This window comes from Takifugu flavidus, chromosome 10 (genome assembly GCF_003711565.1).
Source record: "Takifugu flavidus isolate HTHZ2018 chromosome 10, ASM371156v2, whole genome shotgun sequence".
NCBI classification, from domain to species: domain Eukaryota; kingdom Metazoa; phylum Chordata; class Actinopteri; order Tetraodontiformes; family Tetraodontidae; genus Takifugu; species Takifugu flavidus.
Genome location: NC_079529.1, coordinates 10,617,300 through 10,636,995, shown reverse-complemented (window position 1 = coordinate 10,636,995; position 19,696 = coordinate 10,617,300). Strand labels below are relative to the sequence as shown.

The 19,696-nt window shown below is 47.7% G+C and overlaps 2 protein-coding genes across 2 annotated transcripts in view; one reads left to right on the top strand and one right to left on the bottom strand.

The window, feature by feature from the left end:
- tmod4 (tropomodulin 4 (muscle)) overlaps positions 1-19,696 on the top strand; it is a 291,784-nt gene that overhangs the window by 171,839 nt on the left and 100,249 nt on the right. The window lies entirely within an intron of this gene.
- Positions 412-18,772, bottom strand: si:ch211-113g11.6 (uncharacterized protein LOC559008 homolog). The gene is made up of 14 exons (XM_057044518.1): positions 17,984-18,772; positions 14,550-14,689; positions 13,783-13,845; positions 13,122-13,217; positions 12,841-12,943; positions 11,217-11,324; positions 10,786-10,925; positions 10,491-10,669; positions 9,771-9,879; positions 9,425-9,632; positions 4,620-4,735; positions 4,090-4,262; positions 3,905-3,960; positions 412-3,299 (listed from the first exon to the last, which is right to left on the bottom strand). The coding sequence occupies exons 1-14, from the start codon at positions 18,060-18,062 to the stop codon at positions 2,953-2,955; spliced, it is 1,917 nt and encodes a 638-aa protein (XP_056900498.1). The 5' UTR covers positions 18,063-18,772; the 3' UTR covers positions 412-2,952.

Here is a 19,696-nt window from a genome sequence, read left to right as displayed (position 1 = left end):
GGTGGTGTAGCCTTAATTGCTGAACTATTTTTAAGCACTTCCTGTCAAAAACACTAAAACCTAACCAGCCGAAGGTTGAAGTGAGAGCCAAAGGTGTCACTTTTAACCTTTCACAAGACCTCTTTTTAAAATATATTTGGCCATATGATCCCTTTTCTGCCTGTTTAATCAAAGGTCAAACTGAACCTTAAATATGAACCAATCATTGTAACCATTTAGGTATTTAAAGCAACGATTCATTGTAAATGAGTTCAAACCTTCAGCTGTGTTTTTAATGTTGGTTACAGGCTCTTCCTTTAATCTTCCCACCTGTGTAAAAACCTTCATTATGCTCTTTAACTCCAGCTACAGATATCAACATTCACACATTACTAAAAGGGTTTCCACAACCTTAAAAATGACGAGGAATCCTCCGCTTATAGATGTCTTTTATTCATTTTCACTGCACATGTTTAGGGAAAGACATGTCAATATGGAATCGTTACATGGATTTTCTGCCCTATATATCTGAAAATACATGTTATGAGATGGCATTCGACCGACATGGCACCAATATAAATCAGATATTTTTCATATATATATATATATATATATATATGTATATTAGAGTTTAGCCTGTTATTCAAAAATCATATTTATCAAGACACATGTTGGATACCCGACACTGAAAACTCCAGAGCGACAGATCAGCGACCGGCTGTGCCCGACCCTGGTTCATTAGCAGCGAGATAGTGTGATCCACCGGGGCTTCCTCAAGCCAAATCAAGGACCCCCTTTGAAGGAGATTAGCTTGCGTGGGACCGGCTGACGGCAGCAGATGCCCATCAAAGATACACAAAGTCTGGCTAAAGCGATCCCAGCACATTTAGGAGCTTTGAAGAGACGTAGTGGTAGATGTTTTAATCATAATTCAGGGGAAAATATGAGCAAAGGTTGCTTTTAGAACTATCAACCTGCTGCTGAATGAAATGATTAATGACTGTAATGTTAAATCCTGCTCTGGTTTTCACTCCAAACTTCCCTAAATGGTCATGTTTGCATCCCTTTGACAGCTAGTTAGACTTCCCTCCTTTACCTTCAGTCAGCACTGAGGCCTTGAATCAGGTGGTAAGAGGTGTCTGCTGATGGGTTCGAGCGAAGGACCTGAAGATAAGTCTGTCCCAGCAGCACCTGAATGCATCACCAGAGTTGGAGGACACAAGCACCATCTCTTCACAATAATCAAAGCAGGAGACAAAAGCCTCGGGCAGATGTGAGTGTGTTCAGTTTCCTGTCAGCAGAACCTCCAAAAAGCTGACAGGTTGATTTCCCAGCCCGACACACAGATGAGCAAGGCATTTGAAACCCGCAGGCAGTTGGTAAGGATTCGGAAAGGCTGGTATTAACGCATCAGCAAAGGGACGAATGGCTTCAAAACTGGAGAGAGAAACGAGCAACATTTGGATAAGATGGCTGAGTAAGTGTCAGGAACAACCTCCTTCATCTGTTAATGGTGCGGGTCAACGTTATGTAGCCTGATATTGCTAGTGCTGAAGCTCCGGAGGACACGCTAATCTGCTGCGTAATTCATCACCACACCAGGCCCAACATCAGTCAGCTCATCGCTCTCAGGGTTGGCGTCTGTTTCTGGAATTGCTCTCAGAGTTTCTTTACATTCCACTCCATTTTGCATTCTCTGTATTTTGGGTTGGGTTGTGTCTGTCTTTAGTTTCACAGCATGAAGGTAGAAAAGGTGGTGTGTGGTGGTGTTCTGGCTCTGGCATCAAACCCCCAACCATCAAGACAAAGATTCACTTCTGTTGGCAGCAATGACAGAAATCAGCATCTGCAGACCAATGACGGACAACGCACTTCACAGATTCACGTACAAGCCTGGCGAACTATAAAATATGAAGCTAACATGATTTCCATCAACACCGTCTGCCCTCGTGAGGATGGATCCTAATGAAAACTGCTAGTTTAGCACCTTGTTCACACTTTGACAGGAGTTCGGTGGCCTCTGCAGCAGACTTCATCTTTTGTAGAGTCTGGAGATGTGATACAAAAGTTGCATTTTGACATTTATTACTTGCTTCAGCCTTTTCCACTTGATTCAGAGGGGAGAGAAGATCTTACGGCTAACATTAGCCAGGCTTTTTTAAAGTTTATTTTTTTTCCCAGATTACGCAACAGCGTTTGTTCCTGGGAGGAGGGAGCGCGTTTAAAGAAGTTTAAAGGCAAAGATGTAAACAAGGTGCAATGATGGCGTCTGATTAAAAAAAGATGCAAGGAACAGCCTCGTCTAAGGAGGGGACACAGTGATGTTCCCGGATGAGCTGACGCCCATCTGCCTACTTCCTGTCAAAAGATGACGCTTCCTCCCAGCGACACTGTTGGACGTAGCTGCACTAATGACAGCGGCGAGTCCGACCCAGGCTGCAGCGCTCGGCCAGACTGCGAAATTGTGCTTAGGAGTTTATGTCCCAGAAGTTTTAAGGCTTTTAAAATCTCAATACCAGACATTCGTGTAAGTGTTAATGAGTTCTACCAACGCACAGGAGGGACGATTAGATGAGGATTAAAGGTTTATATATTCACAACAAAGCACAATCAAGACGATTCCGAAAAGAATAAATGGTGAAAACAACTAGCCTGGTATTGGTGGTTTTTTGCCCCACTCATACGATATGTTTGTCTTAATGTGTCAGAGAGGAAAGGTTCGCAAATCACCTCACGATGGTTGAATGGAGACTGTGAGACGCGTGGATTCAGGACAGAAACTCCCAGTCACGTCACTCTAAAAGCTCTGGTCTTACTAATTGTAGATAAACTGCAAAAATAGAAAAGCTGTCGTTTGACTTCCCAACCATGTAGTTCAGTGCTCTGCGAACCAAACCTCCTCACACGGCTCCTGGTCGTTCCTGTCATTGGGAGCTAGTCAGGACGAGCGATTAGCGTTAGCGTTAGCTGCAGTTAATGTAGCCACAGAGTGGCCACAGCGAGCAGAAGAGACAGCCCCAGACTGGAGGCCAGGGAGGCGGCCAGGAAGGGCCCGTTGTTCACCAGCCTGAAGGAGATGACCTCCACCTTGAACCCGTCCTCGGTGGCCATGCAGCGGAAGACGCCTTCCCTCAGGGGAGTGTCCACCACCGGCCCCAGGACGCAGAAGTCCCCGGAGAGGATGCACGGGTAGTTCTTGAGGCAGTTGTCCTTCTCCCAGCGATAGGTGGCGTGGAAGGAGCGGACGGGGCAGGGGAGGAAGATGGTGGTGTTTGACTGCACCTTCACCTCTTTGGGGGATGTCCGGCGCAGCTTCAGAGCTGTCGGGACACAAAAGCTGCATTTTCACCCAACAGCTGGGAAATTGAAGCTAACGCTTTCTGTGGTGTCACCATTTAAGCGCCGTTGCCATGGGAAACCAGTGGTGCCATCAGGGATCTAAAGAGTGTAACCGGTCAAATTCTAATTGTGTGCATTCAAATTATAATTGCTATAATTTCTGTCTGCCAGCATGGGCAACCTCGATGGTGTGGACCGCAGAATGTCAGAGACCAGAGGACATTGTTTTAAACCATAAAGTGAGAAGCTTCCAGCTGAGCCCTGCTGAGTGCCAATTCAGATTGGAAGCTTCATTTCATCTCATGGTGGTTTAATCCATCTGGGGGCCTTTTGCGGGGGCCTTTTTCCTCCAGATAGACATTGACCCCAGAGAACATGCTCCTGGGAGTGAACTGGATGCTAAATGGAGATGACTTGAGGAGCTAGCTAACCTCGCAGGATTGGCTTTTAACAGTCATGCAGAAAATGAAGCCTCCCTCTGGGCTGTGGACACTGCTCAATTATATGATAATCATCTGGTTAGTGGCTAAAGGTTTATATTCTGGATTAAGATCAGGCAGAGTAGCAGCGAGCAGATAAGACTCACCAGCAGCTTCCCCACAAACTGAGGAGTTGGAGGAGTCCAGATTCTGGATCAGAGCCCTGGTGGGGATAAGAAAGGAAAACGGGGTGATTCGCAGCAGCTGATGAGTCTGCATATCCACACACATTCAAAGCTTCCATTAACGTCAGTCAGATGGTTCCTGCAGGGCCAAAAATCGTCAGTCATACCCGGTGGTGACGTTGTATCCGGGGGGGATGGCGATGCACCTCCTCCTGGCCCAGTCCCAACCACAGTATGGGTCTCTGGAGAGGATGCACTCCCTGCAAGTGTCGCCGTAGCGACCACAGTCCGCCAGCGGCAGCTGCTGGACCTCCATGGCCGTGCCGATGTACAGGTGTCCCTGAGAACACACAGATTCAGGCCGTATTTATGGATCCAATAACAGCAGCGTTATTACTGAGATAAATCAGCTGCTGTTGTCTGTAAGTTCCATTTAAGACGTTTTACACTGACAATGGTTAAAATAATTCTTTTTTAGGCTTTTTAGGGCCAAAATGTCCCCTGAACAGCCGTTCATTCGGTTAAAGTACGGCATTAGAGAAAAGAAAATTGCATGAGTGGAAGATACAGAAGCTGCGTGATAAAGAAGGGAGAGTCTTTAATCCCAACCATTACGGGCAACAACGTTTGTTTTTAACGGTTCAGAGCGCCTGTGTGATGCCTGCAGGTTTACAGAGAACGCCAAAACCAGGCTGACCTTCTGGGAGTCGACGGCCATGTTCAGAACAGGTCCTTCATTGTGAAACAGAGAATACTGCGAGATGATGAAGACGCCCTCTCTGAAGTGCAGAACTTTCAGAACTTTGCCTTGTTCTGTGGAAACAAAGCACACAAATGTCAGTGGGAGATCCTGCAGGCCTCCACAGAAGAACGCACTCCTCTGGAATTCTGGCATCCTCTGTTCTCCGCCGACAACGTTCAGAAGCGCAGCGGTCGGACTTGGACGGCTTCCACTCGGGGCTGCTGCAGGCAGCTCCGCTGTGATGGTTCGACCTCTGATCACAGATCTGGATCCAGCAGAGTTCAGCTCAGGGTGACATCGAAGATGTGAGCTCTTCAGATGCCCCCGTCAGCCGTGAAGGTTTAAATGCAGTTTTACTTTTTTGCGTTTGTCACGCCAGAACCTTCTGTCCCAACAGTTTGTTTCTCCCAGTGAGGGATTCTTCAGAATCAAATCTGCTAATAAACCCCTTTTCAATTGCACTTTGGCGGCTAAAGTTGTTTTTATTAAAATATTCTGGCACACGCAGACTGTGGCCGCAGGTGTTCCTGTCAAATATAGTTTAAAATGTGGTTCTCAGGGAGGGGGGAGGCGGTGGTTCTGCTGGGTCAGAGTCAGTCCAGGCTCAGCAATTATGAAAAGACAGGTTTTTTTTTAAATGTTACTGTATCCAACTATACATGATAGTTTTGGAAAAAAGAGGCGGGCACTGGTGAAACTTACTAAACTTGAAAACTACAGTTATCCTGATGCAAGGACGTCACGAGCGGCAGCTAAAACGGTAGCAGCTGGATTAGCTTACTGTTTAATTGCTGCTGCAGTGGGGGGGCAGCAACACTGGCTCTGAATATCCAGATAAATGGTGCCAGCGGGTTTTACTGCTTCCCAAACAAAGGCCATCAGAAGGCTGGAATTGGCCTGGAGGTTTTCCCACTGGTGGTCATTTGTACGCAGTCATACATGAATGCTGAGCGTCAACATGAAGAAAGGCCCATTCTGGCTGTCAGACACCAATTTTTATTCTTTTTCCACCTGCAGAATCAGCAGCAGTTCGACGTCCATTTGGCCAGTTTCCCCATGATAGCTTGGGTGCCTAAAAGGCAGCGTGATGGAGAGGCTGAGCTGAGAGTGGGACCAGAACGGTGCCTTTTATCTCACATCCACACCTCCTGAGTGCTCCCACCGTCACATTCGGGCACATTTCATCCTGAAACCGTCGCCTCTTTCATAAACTTCCGGTCTGATTGATCTTTTCCTTTTAAACAGAGAATAATCTGTTTGATCCTGACGCTTTGATTCCAGCTACAGTTATTTTCAGCTCCTGACACGCGAACGCAAAGGAGGTGACGAGCTGAAAACCCCCTGAGTCTGACAGGCTTCAGCTTGTGGAACTTTCCTTAAACAGTCAGAACCCTCTGACTGTTAGACAGAACCCCAGCCCACAAACCACCCACAGAAGGAAAACCCCTCTTTTGTTAACAAGACTAGTTCCTCTCCTCTGTGACAGGACCTTCTCCCATTAACACTGACCCACCACCTCCATTTGCTCCAATGGGCTCCATCAAATCTCACACTGAGACCAGAAGTTGAATTTTCTTTCCCGGGAACAGGAAGCAGAAGTGAGTGCAAGGCTCTGACATTTCCTGCGTCCCAGCGGGGCAGCGTTCTGCAGCACCGACTCCACGACTGAGCTGGAGAAAAACCCGGCAGTGGATCTGTCAGCTTCTACAGTTAAAACTCTTGTGTTCGGTGCTTTGGCTCCATCAAAAAGGCTCCGCGGACCCTCGAGGCTGCCACTCAAATGGTTGTAAAAGAAGTTGCCCCACTCACATTTGTGTCCCAAGACGTGCTTCATTTTCCCACCCAGCCATGCCAGAAGAACACCACCAGTCTCTACTAATGTTTTCCGGATTTCAGGATTTCCTCTGAAATGTTTTGGGTGTGGACGCTTGTACCGACCACCAACGCTGCCAGGAGACAGTTTACAGCTGATCTGTTGTGCTGAACTCTCTCATGTGTGTATAAAATCATTTGCATTTGCTGGCTGGTGATCAAAACTCAAAGAAAAGATCTCTGTCAGATCCTGCAGCGTTCCACCAGACTGAGTTCCCACCAAGGCCAGTGAGATGGTTTTAAACCCAAAGTGTTCCAGTAGCTATTTGCCTGATTACAGCTCCCCGTCACCTCCGTCTGGGTCCTGGGTAATGTCCTTTTGAGAGACACCCTCCATGTGTCTGTGGGCGGGGCCATTAGACCAGAGGAAATTAGATGAGTAATTCCACTTTTCTGAACGGCGCACCAAGGTGCCCTCGTCACGGCGCCCACAGCCGACTCCCTCTGCTGACTCCCTCTGCTTTAAGTGCACATTTCTGAGTCTCAGAGGAGCAAACAGTGGAAAAAGGAGCCACTCATCGGCTCTTTCATAGCTCCAAAAGAGGTCAACCCCCCCCCGCTTCAGTCTGGATTTAAATTTACCTGAGTAGGCTGTTAAATTAAAGGCTGTTTGAGTTTCTTGTGGCTGCTGTGTTTCTCTGTTAACGGTTTCTTCACTGGTTTCTTCAGAAGCCTGGTTTGAGCCTAAGCTAGCAGCTACTGGCACCCTGATGACTGTGTCCAATCACACCTGCAGTACGACACTGTTCACTGTTACCTTCAGGAATCGGTCCAGCGCTCCACTGATGCTTTGGCTGTTTATCTCTGAGCACAAATGTCAGGACGATAGTGGCATTTTAATATCAGCGGCACTGATGGCCTTAATTAGTCTATTATTTCCATTAGAACTCTGCACCTGCTCAGGATTCTTACTGAAGGAACAAATAAAAGAACATCTGATTGGAATGTTCCATTCAGTTTCTTTTTTAACCAAAATAAAGGTTCCTTGGAAGTTACCCAAAGGCACCAAGGCTGTGATGTTTTGTGGCTCTTTTCCTTCATGAACGCTCTGAGAGCTTTTCTCTCCAGGCGACCACACTAATATCAGCCTCCTTCTCCTGCACTGAGAATAATGATGCACCTGAGTCTCTTAGCTCGCCTTTTGTGGAGGATATTTATTGGATTTTCCATCACTCTGGAAGAATAATCTCCCAGGGCTACCTGGAGCACGTCTGCTGCCATTTTACTGGACCCCAGCTCGCCATTTCTGCTCCTCTGGTTAGTTTAATCTGATAGAACTCACATCCATCAGGGTGACCTGCCTGTGCATCTGCCTCGCTCCCTCGGCTGGATTTCACCCGTCCACACACACACGTTCATGACTCAGGCTGATGACCGGCTACGAGCCTGTGAATATTTATCAGCGGTGTCCCCAGACACTGAAGCAACACTGAGCTAAGGGAGACAGACGCCATCAGAAAATGTTGTTTTATGTTTTACCACAGACAAAAGTAGAAGCATAGAGGAGGAGCCAGAACTCTGGACGCAGATACGTGCCAGCAGATCGTCATTACTGCCCCCACGCAGGGGGCCCTCATCATCATCATCATCATCAACATCATCATCGTCCTCGTGCTGCCTTTTTTCCAACCCTTTTAACATTTTCCGTTTTAAAAATACACGCAGAGACGCTGATGCTTGACAAGCACGACAGGATGCAGAAGAAAGAGCGTTCGTAATCTCTCATCTTCCTGCGAACTTTCAGCGTGCTGAGACGCTCGTGCGCGCACCAGCATATGACTTGTGATGGTTGCCATGGTGATCTCTCCGAGGCACAAGGCAATTTTTGCAGGGAGAGCTATGGGTAGCAGCCGATGGCGCCTCGGCGTTGGTGCTGCGATCAAACGGAGCCAGAATCATTTCAGCAGATCTGTGACAGATTTTGACCTTGTGCTGTTTTTCTACTTTGCTTGAATTTGAATTTCCTCGCTGCAGTGACCTCAGTTTCACAGCCAGAGCCTTAATTAACAGCCTTTGATTGTGCAGCTGAAAGCATTGATATGGCTCAATTGTGCTGATTAAAAGGGGTTTTTTTTAAATGTGGGAAGATAATTTTTCCCTCAAACCCAAACTGTCTCTCTAAAATGAAGCTAAACTAAAAGAAGTGAGAGTTTCCACGGGGATAAATGTTCTTAACAATGTGTAGGAGACATGACAAACACTCCCCAGGACAGTATTTCTGATGTTGGCTGAGTCTGTTAGCCAGTTCTTCATCAGTGGGTCTGGTTGTTGCTGGTCTCTAGTCTGCAGAAACGGCTGAGCTTGCTCTTTAGCAACAGCCCACCATGGAGCTGTTGCTTCTCCTGCCTCCACCAGACCAGGAGGGCCTCTTACATCACCTTATCGGACCAGTTCAGGGGTCTTTACAGTGAGAGCCAGCTGTGCTGGATGCTGCCTGTAAAGACCTGTAGTCCCACCACAGCTATTTAGCGTCGATACAGAGCGGGTCAGCCTCTCCTGAACTGTTCCCTGTGATTTCATGTCTGAAATATGTCAGAGCTAAAATGGGTTTGACCCAGATTTAAGGGGAACATTGGCCAGAAGAGGGGGAAGAAACATTACACATATGTTCCATTTGCCTGAATTATTTGTTAAAACCCAAAGGAAGCAAGTCAAAGACATTTTGGAAAATTGAAATGCTTGGTGGATTTTTCAGCGTTGCTTTGACAATCTAATTGCATTTTAGGACCTGAGCAGCATCGTGAAGAGAGACCCGAAGAATCTGATGGCTCAGCTTGGTTTGATTGGTGCAGCAAAGACACAGCGGTGAGGAAAACTGCTGTCAGTGAAGGCAGCATCAAGCCTCATACAGTGGTGCACTGCAGCATAATATGTAAACACACACACACCTGTTCCCAGGTACAGGACACTGTAGTGCTCATCATTGACCGCCAGCACGATGTCCGCAACCATGTGGGTAATCTGATCGTCAGTGGGCAGGTCGAGTGGGGCCACCCCATTGGGTCGGATCACATCCTCAATCTCTGGGTGGTACCTGATCACTCCGAGGTTCTTGATGTCGCTGGGTCCTCCTGGGGTGGAGTTTTTGCGGACGCACTGGGAAAGGAAGCGATAGTCAGATGAGGCTGGACTGTTGAGCGTACCGCGTATTGACCTTGGACAGGAAGCTCAATATAGTTTCCTTTTCCCTAAAATAGCTCCAGTAATCTGGAATAACAGTCATGAGCTGGTCACCGTTCCAGGGCGACTGCCGATGAAGGGACTGCTGTAGCCCTTCAGTTTGGAGGTGGAGAAGGCCTGGTCAATGTCCTTAATGGAGTAAGCACAAATCACCTTTCTGCCCCTGAAAGAGGGCAGAGGAGGACAATTACACACACAGCACATAAAAAAGGGGCCTGAGCAGTGCAACTACTGCCCCGGCACATGTCCACGCATTAGCTCGTCACTCTTTGAATCTGGGTCACTATTGGACAGTTAATTAGAAATGTTCTTTCTTGTGTTCTATATTTGCAGATGAATCCCTATTGGTCAATGAGGACTGCTAATTTGGTAAAAACTCTAGTTGCTTGAGCGTCTTCCTCTATATCTCTAAATCTGTAACAGGTTCCTCCTTCGCTGTCGTCGCTCAAGGATCCCGCAGCTGATCAAGGCTTAGAAAAATGAAGAGTCGGATTCTTCCATCCATTCTTCCGGTATCTTATTGAGGAGGCTGCACAGCCTTCACACTGACAGGCTGTTACAGAGATGGATGGACTACAGCTGAACATTAGCTTCTGGAATCAGTCAGCTCTCACTGAACACTAGCTCAGAAGCAGAGGAAAGACGAGGTTCACCCACCTCTCGGAGTGACGGACGTGAACAGAAAAACGAACCATTTCCACCCACGGTTAAAAATCTAAATGTGCATAGAAACAATTTAATGGCACGAAGCCTGAAAATCCAGTCAGAACTCACCAGGCGTTAGAAAAGAGACCGTACAGGACTCCGGCCCTCTGGTCCTGCTCCGTCAGCACCACTGCCTGCTTCAGGTTGTTGTACTGCTGCTGTGTGTTTCCTGCACCGCACATGACCCGGGCCTTCATGAAGGTGGTCCACGAGTCCGCCAACAGGGCTTTAATGCCACCTTCATCTACCTGAATATAACAGGAGCACATGAGCGATGCTGTGTTAGCTGCTTCCTGTTGCTGCAGCACAGATGCTTCCTCCCGGTGGCCACGTGTGAGGTGCAAAACCGCGCAACCGTTCTCACCGTGCAAACCCGTCCGATGCGAGCCCTGTACGGCTCCTCGTCCACTCGGGCCGTCTTGTTGAACTCGCTGAAGAGGAAGTACATCTCCTCCTTCAACTTCTGGTCGGACGGAATTACGGCGGCACCAGCAAACTGTGGATCTGGTGATGAGCAGGCTCAGTTCTTATTCAACCATCAGGTCGTTCGTCTTTTAAAGATACAACCGTTATCAACTGACCTTTAAATGCACGCATTAAGATAATTAAGGAAAGTATTAGAGGTTGTTGATATTTTACTCTTAAAAATGACACATAATTGTTTGGAATACACCTACATGTTGTTTGTCCCTATGGTATTGCTCACGGGTGATTTAGAGAGCGTAACGCCCACCTTCTTCATATTCATTAGCCTAAACCTTTCCAGCTTCTGCACGACTCCCCCCTCCTACTCACTCAGCAGCCAAACGTTCTCCGTCTTCAGGAGTTTCTGGGAGCCAAACGTACGACGGATCGAGCCGGCGTGACCTGTTGCCGACGACATGGCAGAATATAGACTCCCATCTGAGACAGAGAGAAGAGGGCGGGTGAGGAGGGGGTGAGCAGGGAGGACAGGAAAAGAGGTTACCACGGTTCAGACAGGCAGGAGAAAACATGAAGCAACACAGAGGACTGACTGAGGCTGAAGGAGACAAAGACACAAAGGAAAAATGGAGACAACGGCGGCGCAGGAGGGAAAAAAAACAGGAGAGGATGAAGAAGAAGACATCAAAGCAGAATCGCTGCCTCGGCTCCATCTTGCTCAAACAGCCCACTTAGGTCTCACGCTCTGTTGCAGTGAAGTCGGGGGAGCGTTTTCTCAAATTGTGGCAGCAACATCTTAATTGGAGGAGGCGCTTATTAGGATGCTGTTAACTGCAGCAGGAGTGACGGCTCATTGCCTCCACAATCGATCCACGGCTGGAGGAGAAGCCGCGGCTCGAGCTAATTCTGCTCGCCAGCAGTTCATCTACGGCATTTTGCCCCCACCGCCTGCCTCATCGCTGCTGGGGCTTCGTTCTGAGGAGCATCTGTGGGTTGGTGAACGGCTCCAGGTCCCATTTTAGAGACACCGTAAAGTCACGCCCTGATTTCTGATGCAGGGACCTGCAGCATGAAGACGTGTCCTGTCAGAAATGGCAAAGGTCACATCTGCACCACCTCTGCTTCCATAGCAGAGTGACGAAATGGAATACAGCAGACGGTCATCTGCTGTGGAGGCAGCCTGTGTGATTGCGTGCGTGCGTGCGTACACGTGCGCGTGTGCATGAACAGACCCTGCAGGCAGATCCAGAATCATCCAGCCTAACCCAAACTGCTGGGACTGGGTGTCATAGTCACCTCTGGACATGCTGTGAATCACCTGCCTCTGCCTTCAGCCGTCTTCCTGCTGCATATTTTCTGACTGTCAGCTGATCAGCATCAGTCGTGCACGGCTGCTCTGCTGTGTTTGGGAGGCTAACTGCTCCACATACAGTCTCTGATACCAACTCTGGTGGTTCCTCAGAAGATCCACCGTCTCACACACCAACAGCTGGGGTGAAATCTGTCCCACACGTGCACAGATACTGATGGATGCAGGCACCTTTCTAGCTATTCCCCGTTTCCTGTACAAACAAGAGCTTCAGGCTTGTATTTGCTCCTGGAACCTGAGTTAACCTGTTGAATCATCTGCAGCTGCCACACATCTGTCGCAGATGTTTTCAAACTCATTCTCAAGCATGTGCGTCCACCACGTTGTTTCTTCTTTAAAGAGCTTAAAATGCAGCAGACGCGTCCTCCTTGTCGGTCTCCAGCAGCATCTGAGGCACTTTAAGACCAATCATCTCATTCATTTGCATGTCCTGAATCAAGTTTGATAAGAAGAGTCAGATTGCTTCAGGGAGCCTGAGACCGGCACTGATGTCGCTCTGCTGCTCAAATTCATCTGAACTTGATCAAGATGAATATGAAGACATCTCTGTCCAAAATAAAACACTCAAGTTGTCAGACGTCCCCACTAAAGCCCCCCCACACACCCGCGACGAGCTTCAGGCGTTACCTGCAGGCAGGCTGATGGACCTCTGGGACGGGTAAGCTGGCGAGATGTCAGAGGCCGACGCGATTTGTACGCCCTGGACGTCGGTCAGCACAGTGTCGTTTACCTGCGGGGGAGCAAACCTGTCACCTGTGTGCTGGGCAGATCGGAACCTTACACCCTGGACCAGTGAGGATGGGAAACAGCTTTGCACCATGTGGCTGGTGGAAACATTTCTGACTGGATTTATCATCTTCTAGAACAAAAAAGCCTTTGTGAAGCTGCAGGAGATGTTGGAGTCTCACCAGCATCCAGCAGCGGGGGCTCCCAGCGTTGGTCCCACACACGATCATGGTGTCGTTCACCTTCTGGATGACGGTGATGAAATTATCACACTCCAACTGAGAGAGAGACAGAGACAGAGAGAGAGAGAGTGAGGGGAAAATAGTGTGATCAAGAAATCTGAAATAAATGCTTATGGAAATGTTACATCACTAAATCTAAAAATTGTTATGTGTGTGTGGGTGCGTGTGTAGGTGTGTGTGGGGGGGTGTAGGTGGGCAGTAGGATGGTGAATGTCTCTGCATTTATGTCAGATTGCTTCTTCTTCTACAGATTCTTCCCAAAGTTTTCAGGTCAACACTGCTGACAGGCTTCACCTTAACTGGCCATACTGGGACAGAGTGGATCATTGCACTGGTATAAATATACGAATATATTTGGGCAGGCTGCTTCTTCACCATCCGTCTGCAAACATCTCTGATATTCTAGCCATCAGATGCCCTCAGAACCTGCAGTTCTCTCAGTCTTCACGGCTGGTGGTGATGGTGATGATAATGGTGGTGGTGAAGATGACGATGATGATGCTGGTAGTGGTGGCGGTGATGATGGTGACGATGATGGTGATGTCACTGATCAGAGGGATGAAAGCCCCCGTGGATGCAGGTGCTGACGGTGACCCTCTACCTCCAGCGCTGCAACCCTGGCCTTGCAAGTATCGATGGCGGTCTGGTCGGAGGCGGCTGGGATCTGTGGGGGGGGAAGTTGCTCAGTTAATTTCAGCAGCAGAACAGGAAGGTCAACCAGGGGTCATCTGTGGTCTCTCCATTATCCAGACCATCTCCTATTAAAGCAGCAGCCAGGTCTGGTCCATCACCTTCATCTGTAGATGCTTCCAGCTACTTTTTGTTCACTTTCTTCAGTGTTTTAGCACCAATCCCAGCCTCAGTGCTTCAGCTCTCATCTGGACTCCAACAAAACTCTCCTCTTCACTCATCCCTGCCTCAAACTCTACTGTGGGCATAAAATGACTGAAGCTTTGTAAAATAAAGATGAATCAACATAGCCTGAAGCCAGATGAGCTTCATCACGTCCTGTCAGCTGCTCCAGCTTGAGGTAAAACTGACCCTTTTATTTCTGTGGTCTGTAAGTCGTCATTTCACCCACAGAAGGAGGTTAAAAAGTGTGATTGTCAAGTGGTCATTAAGAACTCGCTCGTGATTGAGGCAGCAGCTGAAACCAGCAGGAGCTTCATCTGCTCAGGAGTCAGGTGATCAACCCTTTTAGTTCTCTTGACAACTTTAACTGTTTGATGCAGACGTGTTTCCAGGCACAGCAGCTAAACTCAGAGTGAGATCGCATCTCAACCTGTTATAAACCTGTTATAAAGCATGCCGGCCTTTGCTAAATTCTCCACAAACATCTGCACGACACAGAAAAATCAAAGAGTGCACCTGGAGGTCGCGGATGCCTCTGTTGGTGAACGTCAGCACGTAGATGACGGCCTGACCGCCCACGTACATGGTGTCGCTCCCCTCCTGATGGTACATGCTGATGTAGTTCTCCGGCTTGTGGAAGTGGAACCTGGAGGGCTCTGGGGACGATAACAGCGTATACATTATGGAGATGAGCTGGCCCGCAGCGCTGAGCTCCTCTTAAAGTTAAATCACAATGATGCAGTTCCCAGCCTTCATGGAGGAAACTCAGTTTTAGTTCTGCAAGAGCAGACGACAGCAGTGACAGCAGTGTGGCTGATCAGCCATTTTTCACCGCTGTTGTGCTGCTGAAAACAACCGGCTTATTAAAGCGCTTCCTCTGGATCTCCAGTAGCTCCCAGGGAGTTTTGCTGGATGTGGTTTCACTAAAACGCGGCGCTGTTTCTGCCCTTCGTGGCGTCTGATTACACAGCGCGCTTTGGCAGAAAAGCCACCTGGGTGTTGGTGGAAAAGGGCACCTGGTGGGAGCATAAATACCAGTGAAGTAATCATGTGTGAAAATGTCACCCTGGATATTTGGGTAAATTACACCCAGGACACCCACAGACGGCTCCAAAGTTCACATGATTCAGCCGTCTGAGCACACTCACACTACGCCACAGTGCGACTGCGCCTGTACTTAAAAAAGATTAAGAATCACTTATGATAACTCACCCAGGAGGGGGTGTAACGGCGCAGGGTGGGGGTGGGGGTGGGGGTGGGGGTGGGGTTCTCCATGATACTTGGTTTAATTAAACCTGTACAATTAAAGCGTAAAAGCTTCGACAAGTGTGTCGGTAAAAGGAAACTGATTGCATGCAGTTTTCAATTTGTCGCTTTTGATTTTAAAACTGTTCATTTAGCTCAAATTAAAGTGTATTAGTTTAATTAAAACAGCCGAAGCTTTTAGCTCTAAATCTTCATGAAAAATGAGGTCATACTAACACAGCATCGGACATTTGCTCCTCTTCCTTACAACAAAGACAAATCTGACATGTTTGAATGACGGTGGTCATTGATATTGGTTGCTAACCAACTGTTGCCATGGCAACAGATGCTTCCCTGATTAGTGGGACTCTAATTGATGGAGCATGTTCTTTCCCTGCCACTAAGAAAGGCTAAAGTGGCTTAAATAATAATTTCACTGTTCGCTGGTCTCCAGACAGCCAGGCTGCCGACTCGTTTAAGCCTCACCTTCATTCAGTTCAGCAGCCTTTCTGAGCAGAGTTAGAGGCCCGTCTTGCTCATGGGCACTAGTGGCAGCTTGTCTCGGTGGTGATGATGAGACCCATAAATTGACTCAGACCAGTAAGAAATCCTGGACACATGTCCCCCCCCCCCCAGTGACCTTCAGCTGTGCTGGTTTCACCTCAGTTGTCATGGTAATTAGAGATTACCAGTTTTGATCAAAGAAAGTAACACATTTTTGGCACAAGTTGTACATTTGGGGGTGATTACTCGAAAAACCAGGTTAGTTTCAGGTGAATGAACTGTTTGAAGGTGACTGCTCTGATTCTGAAGATCGAACTGACCAGTTCAGACTGGGTGTGTTGGAAGAGAAGGTCAGAGGCTGAACTTTACCACTGTTTGGTATTTAGGAGGCAGCTTGAGGTGTTGAATTTGCCCTTCACCTCCATGTCCTTCGCTACATTTCCTTTTGTTTGTGTTTTCAGCCTTCTCATCCTTTCACACATGAACTCTTTGTCTCTTGATGTCACCAGACATTTACGTCTGTTTTTAAATGGGACCCTTCATCATCGTGTGTCTTATTTGTGTAATTTATTATTTTAATTTCACACCTGCTCCTCTGTGACTGAGGATCTGGTGATCAGCTTTAATTAAAGTGCTTCCCTGCGTCTCTGAGCAAATATGTCTAGAATTACATTTAATTAGAGCCATGTTCTGACCTGTTAGCACGTCATCGTCATGAGTTTAGCTGTGAGGTATTTGTTGAATTATTATTTAATTATAATTTTGATCTCATCTGTCCTGAGCATAACAGCAACACAATCACAACAGCATGATTATGTGACAAATGAGGCAAAGCCCCGAGATGTTTGAACATGACGTCATCACCAATGGTGATCAATAACTGGCTACAGTCCAGGAATTCAATGTCTGCAACGGCTTTGGTGGGTTTATGGGTTGTCTGGTTGGACGGGAAGGACGGCGCTGCTGGTTAACTCTTGTGGGTGTCATTGTCACTTATTTCTTTTTAAATCATAAATAGGAAACATCTGTCAGGCCGGGCTGGTGCTCTCTGGCCTGGAGCGGCTTCATTTCCACACCAACAGAACAGAAATCTTTTATTTGAGGTCGTATTGATCGCCTTTGTGGCACCGCGGTACTGTCTGTGGTGCTGAACAAACTGGAGGTCTGTGTGCGTGTGTGTGTGTGTGTGTGTGTGTGTGTGTGTGTGTGTGTGTGTGTGTGTGTGTGTGTGTGTGTTGTGTGTGTGTGTGTGTGTGTGTGTGTGTGTGTGATTGACATGACGCGCGCCCTGCGCGTCTTCTCCCGCATTTATTGCTGCGCTCCTCTGGTGGTGGGGGGGTGGGCTGTTACAGATACAAGTAAGTTACCCCCTCACACACACACACATACACACACACACATACATACACAACGCCACCCCACCCCACCCCCACCGTCTTCCTTCCCTCTGATTGCTGAATACATTAGAGGAGTGTGTGAGGTGTAAGAAGGCGTGAGTAGAATAGATAAAGGAGTCCTCGGTATTTTCCATCCAATGTCGCCCCCTCCCCAGTTTCCTCTCGTGTCTGTGCTCGTACATGTATTCATAAAACCTTCTACCATAAAGCAGCGCAGGGGCGCCTCTCTGCCGCAGCGTGAGCAGCCACCGTGTCCCGCATTGCAGCTCCGCAAGGACGCCGGAGCCACAATGGCCGCGCCGCCACCGAGCGGGTCGTAACTCGGTGATGGGGGGGTCGGCGGGTGTTTAAAGGGCAGGAGCTCACGGTGTGTGCGGGGAGACCTGGCGCCATGTTCCTGCATGCACGGCGGTGGGGAGGGGGGCACGCGCCTGTGCTGGATGCGCCCAGAGGTGAGGACATGGACGCGCCAGAACCTTTCTGATAACCAGGGTACCCAGGAACCACTGGAGGCGCAGGGAGGGGGGAGAAAATCCACAAGTTGTACAAAAGACAAGCAGACTGGTCAAATAGCCCGACACTATTTATTTATTTATTTATTTATTTATTTATTAATCTCTAGTTCTGCCAGTGTTTGGGAGATTAAAGCAGAGGTGATGGAGCCAACATGCCTCGATGGTTTTATCGAAGGACGCTGAAGCAAGTGTTTGCCCCCACCCTGACTGATCATTCATTCAGCACATCCAACCTTTCAGGCAACCCGGCAGATCAAAGTCACAAATGTGGGATTAAAAGCCTGCCTACCGTGCACGACGAATTTCATCCGAGGTGACTTTGCGGCAGCCACTGTGGCAAAAACGGACAGCAAGATGAGGGAATTCATCTCTAAGGCCAACGCGGAGATACTCAGAAAACGGTGTCTTCCTCAGCTTCTTCTTCCTCGATGTTCCCTCCCCGAGATGCTGCGTCCCAGATTGTGCTGCTGCTCCAGGTCCGCTCGCCGCGCGTCTGCGCCGCCGGCACTCGGGTGGAGAAGTCCGGGTGTCAGGCTCCACCTCGGAAGCAGAAGGCTCGGGGGCGTGTAGATGTTGACCAGGGACGTGATGGTCAACAATAGGACTGTTCACAATCCCTGAGAAGAGCAGCAGAGCTGATGGAGGGCGGGTGGTGCACGCGCGTCATACCTGTTGCTGACAACCACAGATGATTTTTGCAGATATTTTCACCGGATATGAAAACGCTTCGTCATTTTCATCCCATCTGATGTCAGTCTGCCTGGGTTTAATCTCGGGTTTATTATTTCCTCAGAGTGCGTGACAGAGTAGTGCAGACGCGCGCAAAAGACTCGAAATCTCCTCCCAGATTTGACTAAAAACGCGTTTCTTTTCGTTTCATTGCGGTTTTTGACGCGCAGAGTTTGAACTTGTGTTGAAAATGCTGAAACGATCAATGAAACAAATACTCAGTGGAAGCAGCTTCTCAGATCCTGATGATGTGATGTTTAATATGAGACACTAAAGACAGAAAGAAAAGAATTCCAAAGAGAATTTAAACGAGCATCCGTCTCATCCGGGCCTAATGTCGTCCGGTTAGCACGGTGGTGTGTGAGACGCAGGTGACCTTGAGTGTAAAACACCTCCGCAGGTAACAAAAGTCCCAACACAATCTCAGAGTTACTCTAAAGGAGTTGCTGCTCTTCAAATTTCGTTTCCACTGAGTGACGTCATGTCCCAATAAAGCCTTAATTGGCGATTATTTTCCAACCAGCAGGTGGCAGCAACAGCATTTTATATTCTCTGTACGCGACGATTGACGTCAGTTTATTTAACGTTCAGTGTTGCCCCGAAACTAGTTTTAAACGAATCTTTACATGAACTCGATGTAATTCTAATATTTTCACTTTAATGTCGATAAAATCTGTATAATGAGGGCATTTTTTACTCCAGGGGAAATCTGAATTATACTACGTTGAATAAATGAGGCCATGATCTATTTTCTGATAACATGATTGTATTGATAATAAACGTTGTTACACAAATGGGTTCAGCACATTTACATTTTGTCAATTAGCATCGAAACGGAAAACAAGTAAATGGAGACGTTTAAATTAGAGTTCAATTTACACAGTGATTGAACAAAGCTCTAAATTATTCGGTTTGGAAATAATTGAGGTTGGAATTCAATTTTAATCACCTTCAGATCAGCATCAGCACTGTTTTCCTGATTCCAGAGAAAAGTACATTGAGAAAAATCTATACTATAAATAATATATGGCGGGCAAAAGAGGAAGATGTTTTCTATCAAGAAATCAGAAGTACAAGCATGCCACAGTATCAAATACAAGGATGAATTAGATATTAAATGGATTTAAAGAGGAAGTCGATGCCCTAAATGGAGACGACTGAAGCGTCTCGTCAAAGTTGTGTCTGCTGAAAACCGTCTTTGTTCTAAATTCTTCAGAGATCAAAGCAAGACTCTAAACATTTGGACAGAAATGTGGCACACACACACACACAC